Source organism: Diaphorina citri, unplaced genomic scaffold (assembly GCF_000475195.1).
Source record: "Diaphorina citri unplaced genomic scaffold, Diaci psyllid genome assembly version 1.1 scaffold881, whole genome shotgun sequence".
In the NCBI taxonomy this organism is placed as follows: domain Eukaryota; kingdom Metazoa; phylum Arthropoda; class Insecta; order Hemiptera; family Psyllidae; genus Diaphorina; species Diaphorina citri.
Window position 1 is genome coordinate 1 of NW_007378313.1, and position 10,443 is coordinate 10,443.

Sequence of the window (10,443 nt, forward strand, 5' to 3'; positions counted from 1 at the left end):
CTCAGGTAGTCCGGCCTCATGGGGCCCTCAAGTGCTTATACTTTGAAATATCCATCCCCTTCAATTTTAATCGATTGACCGTTTGATACGAATGGTTTATTTTTGAATTTGTGTCGATAGAACATTAGGGTACTTGCTCAGAAGTCACGTCAATGAAAAATTGCCACAAAAAGGAACTGTCACAAATGAACAGTGACTAGTGTTATTATAGGGTTAGTTTAAACACAAAAAGGACGTGATAGTAGTCAAGCTGTCCTGAACAAAATCACCTACAATATTATGGAAAAACTTTGAACTACATCCTTCTGAATCCCCATGAGCTCACGTGAGCTGATAGTAGTGTAGCTGTCCTGAACGAAATTACCTACAATATTTTGGAAAAACTTTGAACTATATTTTTCTGTCTCCCCATGAGGTGAGGTGACGTGACGTGACAAGACGTGATAGTAGTGTGTTTCTACCCCTATGGATTGGTACTCACGTTTGCTTCTCATTCCAGACTGGCGTAGCAGGTGGAATTCCGCGTCGCTGTCCTGACCGAAATCACCTAAGGTTTTGTCCTTTTGGAACCTGAAACAGAAAACACTTAAGTTAGTTGTTGTTGTTGTTGTTGTTGTTGTTGTTGTAGTTGTCGTTGTTTTTGTTGTTGCTGTTGTTGGTGTTGGTGTTGTTGTTGTTGTTGTTGTTGTTGTTGTTGTTGTTGTTGTTGTAGCGGATTTAGCTTTCGCCGAATGGTCTTGGCAGAGTAAAGAAAAGATATCTTTTTGTATCCACCATACACCTGGGTGATGGTCTCTAGCCATGTTTAATTGGCTCGTCCTGAATCGCAGTCAACCATCGTGGGGACTTGTGCTTGGTCTTTAAAAGCAGAGAGAACCCTTTGAAGAACTGCCAGCTGAAGCTGGTTAGGGTTAGCTGTTCTCCTCCCTGTTTATAGTCCCACAGCCAGACGTCGTGGGACTGCGTCTGAAAGACGTTTGATAGACGGAACTGTAACTGCTAAGGTCTTATTCTCTCCAAAGCGAAAGAAAGAAGAGAAAAACTTCGACTGCTAATGTTTTATCGTCCCGAGAGCGAAGAGAAAAGGAAGACAGGATAGGAGAAAGGACAGCCTTTCCGAGTACGAATCTTATCTGTTTGAGATAAAATCCACCGTGGGCAGGAATCGAACCTTACAAGGCAGACGCGCTACCCTCCATGGTAACTACGGTGGCAATAAAGTTTTAGAACTCCAAGATGACTTTACCTTTACACTGAGAAAAAAATTACTAGTGAGGTGTCACAATTTTTAGAAGTCTTAGGGTGGAAACACTCGATTATTGGAGGTTTTTTCCCTGATTTAGGGTGTTGGAATATATTAAAGTGTATATCTTCCCTATATGTCTGTTATTAGAGTTCCGGAACCCAGTCATTGGGCTTCCGGGCTTTTTTCAGTATTTATACAGGAAGTCCCAAAAAAACAGAGGTATGGTATGTTTTGAATCGCTAGGAATTGTTGAATTTTGATTGTTGAATGAATGAGGAAAAGTCTTATGGCCTCTCCAGATGTGCCTATTTTCCAGAAAAAAAAAGATCGTAGACAAAATCGGAGGCCTACCAAGTGCCAGAATTTTGCGGTAGTCTTCCGCCTTCTTCTTCATTCTCGAGAACTGTTTATTCTCCAAACTGGCCACCCTCTCTTCCGCCTCTTTCAACTTGGCCAGATTCTCCTTCGCATCATCATCCGGGTATAAGTCCGGATTGTGGATCCTATATTCAATGCTGGTGACATTATTCATGAGATCGATTTTCAGTTCCAACTCAGACTGGTCAACTTCGTAGGTGCCCATGTTCTGCATCATTTCTGCGGCCTCCTCCTCATCTTCCAACTCGTAGAACTCGTTGAGTTCTTGCGCTTCCTCGACTAAAATAAACAAGGTGTTGTTGTTGTTGTTGTTGTAGCGGCTTTAGCTTTCGCCGAATGGTGATGGCAGATTAAAGAGAAGATATCTTTTGGTATCTGCCATACACCGGGGCGATGGTCTTTAGCCATGCTTACTAGGCTCTTCCTGAACCGCAGTCGACCATCGTGAGGACTTGTGCTTGTTCTTTAAAATAAACAGGGTGTGTTCACACATGGTCGATCGACGGGTGAATACGAGGCAGTGTGGACGGTTCAGTGGACATGACCGTTCGACTATGTGTGGACACACCTTTTGGGGGTATTTTTTGAAGCCATCGGACCCAAAAAATCTGGATTCGATGGATTCAAGTATGATTCGGTGGATTTGAAAAAGCCAGCACGCAATTGTCCAGATGGTCACCCATCCGGATACTAGCCACGGTTGACGTTGCTTCAGTGATCCATTGGGAACTGGTGCATTTAGGTCGTGATTTTGTACCGGGTTAGATAACTATGTATATAATTTTCCCCAACAATCTTTGATTTTGGAAAGGTGTATTTTCCTTTTAGAAACGGAAACCATTTCCCCTCCTCAAAATGACGAATTTCCTATAGTATAGTTTAGTACTGCCAGCGCCAAAAGATTGAAAACGAGCTTCAGAAGAGGGGAAATCGTCTCCGTGTCCGAAAGGAAAACGCAACTTAAGTCGTATTCGATTTTGTGACTTTCTTATAGTGAACATGGCTGAACCAATGAGATTTCACTTTGGACGTCCACACCATGTCCACACTTGCTCCACAAAGCGAAATCTCACAATCTCATTGGTTCAGCCATATCTAATATATAAAAATGAATATTTGTTTGTGAGTTCGAACTTTATGCCTGGCCAAACCGCTTATCCGATTGCTATGAAACTTTGTCAACTTATTGCTTGCACTCCCGTGAAGGTTATAGGCTATTTTCCGGTCCGTTTTCGTTAAGCTACGCCGAGCAAGACCACTAAATGGATGAGTGACATGAACGGCCATGCCTTAAGGGTTTACTAGCAGAAATCGGCTAGTTGACTATAAAAAAGTCACATAATCGAATAAGGTTTTAACCCACTTATTTTGGCGCGTTCATTTTCACACTCATCCTTCCATCCGATCGCTATGAAACTTTGTCAACTTATTGCTTGCACTCCCGTGAAGGTTATAGGCTATTTTCCGGTCCGTTTTCGTTAAGTTACGCCGAGCAAGACCACTAAATGGATGAGTGACATGAACGGCCATGTCTTAAGGGTTTACTAGCAGAAATCCGGAGCGAAGCGTCTCTTCGCTCCGGATTTCGGCTAGTTGACTATAAAAAAAGTCACGTAATCGAATAAGGTTTTAACCCACTTATTTTGGCGCGTTCATTTTCACACTCATCCTTCAACTCCGTGTAGTTCATGAAATGCAGCTCTTCTTCCGATGTCCTATTGGTCATATTGGCATATCTCGCCCCATACTCCCTCACTAGTTTCCTTTTCTTCCGCAGCTCGTGGTATTTGGGCGCTAGTGTGTTCGGCAGGCCGGCCATTTCTATTTCAGATTCATCCACTTGTCGGACAAGTACTGACATAGCGCGTTTGATTCTGCGATTCCCCTTGAGATCGTCGATTCGGACAAGATCGATTTCTTCCGCTAAACCTGACAGGTTTGTCTTCAAAAGTGCCATTAGTTTGCGGACATTATCCGCGGTTCTGTTCTTCCGAACTGGTGTGGCCCAGGGTGGTGTGATTTTTCCAGAACTGTTTTTCGCCCTCTTAGCGAGGTTGCGCATCATTTTTATCCTTTGATAGAGGACAAATTGTTTTTGATACTTGACATTGAATTCTTCGGTCGTGTTTTTGATTTTTGTCGTGTTTTTCGAATTTCCCGATGTGTTGGATATATTCTCGTACAGGCTTTGCAGTAAGTTGAATTCGTTTCTAACTTTCCTTCTTGGTAAGTTGGTGATATCATGGATTTCACTCCGGATATCGGCTAGTTGACTATAAAAAAGTCACATAATCGAATAAGGTTTTAACCCACTTATTTTGGCGCGTTCATTTTCACACTCATCCTTCAACTCCGTGTAGTTCATGAAGTGCAGCTCTTCTTCCGATGTCCTATTGGTCATATTGGCATATCTCGCCCCATACTCCCTCACTAGTTTCCTTTTCTTCCGCAGCTCGTGGTATTTGGGCGCTAGTGTGTTCGGCAGGCCGGCCATTTCTATTTCAGATTCATCCACTTGTCGGACAAGTACTGACATAGCGCGTTTGATTCTGCGATTCCCCTTGAGATCGTCGATTCGGACAAGATCGATTTCTTCCGCTAAACCTGACAGGTTTGTCTTCAAAAGTGCCATTAGTTTGCGGACATTATCCGCGGTTCTGTTCTTCCGAACTGGTGTGGCCCAGGGTGGTGTGATTTTTCCAGAACTGTTTTTCACCCTCTTAGCGAGGTTGCGCATCATTTTTATCCTTTGATAGAGGACAAATTGTTTTTGATACTTGACATTGAATTCTTCGCTCGTGTTTTTGATTTTTGTCGTGTTTTTCGAATTTCCCGATGTGTTGGATATATTCTCGTACAGGCTTTGCAGTAGGTTGAATTCGTTTCTAACTTTCCTTCTTGGTAAGTTGGTGATATCATGGATTTCATTGTTCGTCTCGTTGATCACGCCTACATTCATACGTTTTGTGGTGTTGTCATTTGTGTTGAAGAATACCAAGGAGAACTGCATTTGATAGGTGAAGTTGACTAGATTCATTATGTTTTCAAATTGGTCCTCTTGTGTTATGATAACTGATATGTATCTTTAGCTTGTGGTGTCTAGCAATTCTATTGTCTTAATTAATTTTGCGCAGTCCTTCAATAAATAAATGAGTGTTTCTCTCTACAATATCTCATTGTCATCAAAATCCTTGTCATTTTTTATGTTTTAACTATTTTACTGTCAACGTTGTTATTGTTCTCATTAATTATTTTGTCAGATGTAGAATGAAAATTTCTCAATGAAGGCATTGTGGAGCCATTTCCCGTCAGTTTTAGTTCATTCACGAGTATTTCTATGTTTTCGCCCGTGTTTTTCCGGGAAAACCGTGTAGGATGTCATTTTCCTTGACGTTTGACTAACGCTCCGAGTTTTTTCCGTTTTTACAGTTATTCATACAGTCATGACTGTAAAAGAAACACAGAAGGAAGACCGTTAATACGACCACGATTCGTTGGTGTTGAAGACACTGAGAAATTTTCATTCTGTCCTAAAACCAATTCTATTAATCCATCATCTTTTTCTTCTTCTAGTACCAACTCCAACTTACTGGACGTTGGTAATCAAAGTAGCTTATTTTTTATTATTCCATGCAATTCAATTTACAGTGGTTTTAAAAATAACAATATACCTAAAAAGAGTACAGTGATAAACGTCAATACAATAATAACAATAACTATTTACCTAATAAATTTAAAGCTAAAAGTAGTAATGACAATAGTTATTGGAGTTGGAGAACTGTGGAAGTAAAAAGAGAAATGAATAAAAACTATAAAAAGTGACCTCCATTGTTTTTTGTTGACATGAGCTTCCTGTGGATGAAGATCTCATCTCTTTGTGTTGTGTGGAAATATTTTCTATGTCCTCTGATATGTACATTTAGCACCTGGCTATAATACCTTACCTTGGCGATAGGCACTACCCCGCTGTAGCCTTGGTCTCAACAACACGCCTCTAAGACCAGCCAATCACTAATCACTATCAGGTAGACCTGATCAGGTACGGCTGAATAGGTCCGTCTGTCAGTTCTACCTGATGAGCACACACAGTATCAGGTAGAACTGACTCCATCAGGTATACTTGACACCTGATCAGGTCTACCTGATAATGAGTGGCTGGCCTAAAAGATAGGTGTTAATATGGATTTCTGTAAAACGACAGAAGTTCTTCCATAATCCACTCCAGTCAAGTGAAGACCATGTCTAGAAATATGTACGAATGGGTTTAGTTTTGAATTCGTGTCGATAGAACATTAGGGTACTTGCTCAGAAGTCACGTCAATGAAAAATTGCTACAAAAAGGAATTGTCACAAATGAAGTCTTACCTTCGTAGAGTAATAATCACTAGTCTCTGCTTGTCTCCTTGTAAGACTCTTCCTTCTACATCCTATCACAATACAAAGGCACACAGACTAATGTACTTGCTAGTATTGTCACAATTGACGCGTTAAAGAAGAGTTGAGCGAAATTATTGGCAATAAGTGAATGGATTTCTGCATGTAAAACGACACAAGTCTTACCTTCGTAGAGTAATAGTCACTAGTCTCTGCTTGTCTCCTTGTAAGACTCTTCCTTCTACATCCTATCACAATACAAAGGCACACAGACTAATGTACTTGGAGTCTTACCTTCGTAGAGGAATAGTCACTAGTCTCTGCTTGTCTCCTTGTAAGACTCTTCCTTCTACATCCTATCACAATACAAAGGCACACAGACTAATGTACTTGCTAGTATTGTCACAATTGACGCGTTAAAGAAGAGTTGAGCGAAATTATTGGCAATAAGTGAACAACAACAAAAAGTAGGTCCAGCCACTCACTATCAGATAGACCTGACAGAGGGACCTTTTCAGCCGCACCTGTCAGGTCTACCTGATAGTGAGGCTGGCCTAGGGTTCTTCTTCAGTACTTTAGCTAATAAGCCATTAAAAAATTGATAGAAAGAACTGTGACAACGGAGGTCTTATCGTCCCGAATAACAACAAAAAGTAGGTCCAGCCACTCACTATCAGATAGACCTGACAGAGGGACCTTTTCTGCCGCACCTGTCAGATCTACCTGATAGTGAGGCTGGCCTAGGGTTCTTCTTCTTTTTCAGTACTTTAGCTAACAAGCCATTAAAAAATTGATAGAAAGAACTGTGACAACGGAGGTCTTATCGTCCCGAAATCGAAGGGAGAAAAGGACAGGATACCAGAAGTCACAAATGAGCAGTGACCAGTGTTATTATAGGGTTAGTTTAAACACAAAAAGGACGTGATAGTAGTCAAGCTGTCCTGAACGAATTCACCTACAATATTATGGAAAAACTTTGAGCTACATCCTTCTGAATCTCCATGAGCTCACGTGACGTGATAGTAGTGTGGCTGTCCTGAACGAAATTACCTACAATATTTTGGAAAAACTTTGAACTATATTTTTCCGACTCCCCATGAGCTGAAGTGACGTGACGTGACAAGACGTGATAGTAGTGTGTTTCTACCCCTACGGATTGGTACTCACGTTTGCTTCTCATTCCAGACTGGCGTAGCAGGTGGAATTCCGCTTTCTGAATCCCCATGAGCTCACGTGACGTAATAGTAGTGTGGCTGTCCTAAACAAAATTACCTACAATATTTTGGAAAAACTTTGAACTATATTTTTCTGTCTCCCCATGAGCTGAAGTGACGTGACGTGACGAGACGTGATAGTAGTGTGTTTCTACCCCTACGGATTGGTACTCACGTTTGCTTCTCATTCCAGACTGGCGTAGCAGGTGGAATTCCGCATCGCTGTCCTGACCGAAATCACCCAAGGTTTTGTCCTTTTGGAACCTGAAACAGAAAACACTTAAGTTAGTTGTTGTTGTTGTTGTGAATGTTGTTGTTGTTGTTGTTGTTGTTGTTGTTGTTGGTGTTGTTGGTGTTGTTGTTGTTGTAGCGGCTTTAGCTTTCGCCGAACGGTCTTGGCAGAGTAAAGAAAAGATATCTTTTTGTATCCACCATACACCTGGGTGATGGTCTCTAGCCATGTTTAATTGGCTCGTCCTGAATCGCAGTCAACCATCGTGGGGACTTGTGCTTGGTCTTTAAAAGCAGAGAGAATCCTTTGAAGAACTGCTAGCTAGCTAGGCTGGTTAGGGTTAGCTGTTCTCCTCCCTGTTTATAGTCCCACAGCCAGACGTCGTGGGACTGCGTCTAAAAGAGGTTTGACAGACGGAACTGTAACTGCTAAGGTCTTATCCTCTCCAAAGCGAAGAGAGCAGAAAGAAAGAAGAGAAAAACTTCGACTGTTAATGTTTTATCGTCCCGAGAGCGAAGAGAAAAGGAAGACAGGATAGGAGAAAGGACAGCCTTTCCGAGTACGAATCCTATCTGTTTGAGATAAAATCCACCGTGGGCAGGAATCGAACCTTACAAGGCAGACGCGCTACCCTCCATGGTAACTACGGTGGCAATATTCTTCTTCCTAACCTTTTCCTTTAACCTTTTTATTTGTTCTATATACCTTTTATTTATTTATTATATATTATATTTAGGTTCTTATCAATCTATGTAATCACAGCATAGTAGGGTGGTGTCACCTCACAAGTCACAAGTTTTAGAACTCCAAGATGACTTTACCTTTACACTGAGAAAAAAATTACTAATGAGGTATCACAAGTTTTAGGAGTCTTAGGGTGGAATAACTCGATTATTGGAGGTTTTTTCTCTGATTTAGGGTGTTGGAATATATTAAAGTGTATATCTTCCCTATATGTCTGTATTAGAGCTCCGGAACCCAGTCATTGGGCTTCCGGGCTTTTTTCAGTATTTATACGTGTCACAAGTTTTAGAACTCCAAGATGACTTTACCTTTACACTGAGAAAAAAATTACTAATGAGGTCTCACAAGTTTTAGGAGTCTTAGAACTCGATTATTGGTGGTTTTTTGCCCGATTTAGGGTGTTGGAAAATATTAAAGTGTATATCTTCCCTATATGTCTGTATTAGAGCTCCGGAACCCAGTCATTGGGCTTCCGGGCTTTTTTCAGTATTTATACAGAAAGTCCCAAAAACCAGAAGTACGGTATGTTTTGAATCGCTAGGAATTGTTGAATTTTGATTGTTGAATGAATGAGGAAAAGTCTTATGGCCTCTCCAGATGTGCCTATTTTCCAGAAAAAAAAAGATCGTAGACAAAATCGGAGGCCTACCAAGTGCCAGAATTTTGCGGTAGTCTTCCGCCTTCTTCTTCATTCTCGAGAACTGTTTATTCTCCAAACTGGCCACCCTCTCTTCCGCCTCTTTCAACTTGGCCAGATTCTCCTTCGCATCATCATCCGGGTATAAGTCCGGATTGTGGATCCTATATTCAATGCTGGTGACATTATTCATGAGATCGATTTTCAGTTCCAACTCAGACTGGTCAACTTCGTAGGTGCCCATGTTCTGCATCATTTCTGCGGCCTCCTCCTCATCTTCCAACTCGTAGAACTCGTTGAGTTCTTGCGCTTCCTCGACTAAAATAAACAAGGTGTTGTTGTTGTTGTTGTAGCGGCTTTAGCTTTCGCCGAATGGTGATGGCAGATTAAAGAGAAGATATCTTTTGGTATCTGCCATACATGTTGTAGCGGCTTTAGCTTTCGCCGAATGGTGATGGCAGATTAAAGAGAAGATATCTTTTGGTATCTGCCATACACCGGGGCGATGGTCTTTAGCCATGTTTACTAGGCTCATCCTGAACCGCTGTCGACCATCGTGAGGACTTGTGCTTGGTCTTTAAAATAAACAAGGTGTGTTCACACATGGTCGATCGACGGGTGTAACGGTAACTCTGGGGAGGACACAGGACTGTAAAGGATGCCCTTATTTTGGGGACATTTCTTTGGAGCAAATGGGTCTGACACTGAGGTGAAACTTGGTTTGTGAAATGGAGATACTGGGGGGTCTTACTTAGTCGGTGGACGGATTATAACTAAAGTTGGTTCAGCGTGCTCCGTCGGTTCTCGTTGTAGCGGGCAATAGGAGGGAGGTATAGGGTGAGAAAAAAGGAGGTGTACGCAACAACGGGTGAATACGAGACAGTGTGGACGCTTCAGTGGACATGACCGGTCCACTATGTGTGGACACACCTTTTGGGGGTATTTTTTGAAGCCATCAGACCCAACAAATTTGGATTCGATGGATTCAGGTATGATTCGGTGGATTTGAAAAAGCCAGCACGCAATTGTCCAGATGGTCACCTATCCGAACACTAACCACGGTTGACGTTGCTTCAGTGATCCATTGGGAACTGGTGCATTTAGGTCGTGGTTTTGTACCGGGTTAGATAACTATGTATAATTTTCCCCAACAATCTTTGATTTTGGAAAGGTGTATTTTCCTTTTAGAAACGGAAACCATTTCCCCTCCTCAAAATGACGGATTTCCTATAGTTTAGTACTGCCACAGCGCCAAAAGATTGAAAATGAGCTTCAGAAGAGGGGAAATCGTCTCCGTGTCCGAAAGGAAAACGCAACTTAAGTCGTATTCGATTTTGTGACTTTCTTATAGTGAACATGGCTGAACCAATGAGATTTCACTTTGGACGTCCACACCATGTCCACACTTGCTCCACAAAGCGAAATCTCACAATCTCATTGGTTCAGCCATATCTAATATATAAAAATGAATATTTGTTTGTGAGTTCGAACTTTATGCCTGGCCAAACCGCTTATCCGATTGCTATGAAACTTTGTCAACTTATTGCTTGCACTCCCGTGAAGGTTATAGGCTATTTTCCGGTCCGTTTTCGTTAAGCTACGCCGAGCAAGACCACTA

General features: G+C 41.7%; 1 protein-coding gene across 1 annotated transcript; it reads right to left on the reverse strand.

Moving 5' to 3' along the window:
* Positions 1–481: 481 nt before the first annotated feature.
* Positions 482–6,277, reverse strand: LOC103512758 (the record flags this gene model as incomplete). Its single annotated transcript, XM_017445541.2, has 4 exons — positions 6,185–6,277; positions 3,938–5,071; positions 1,462–1,903; positions 482–570 (listed from the first exon to the last, which is right to left on the reverse strand). Coding segments are annotated over exons 2-4 (1,255 nt in total), but the record flags the coding sequence as incomplete, so codon positions are not given.
* Between the last annotated feature and the right edge of the window lie 4,166 nt (positions 6,278–10,443).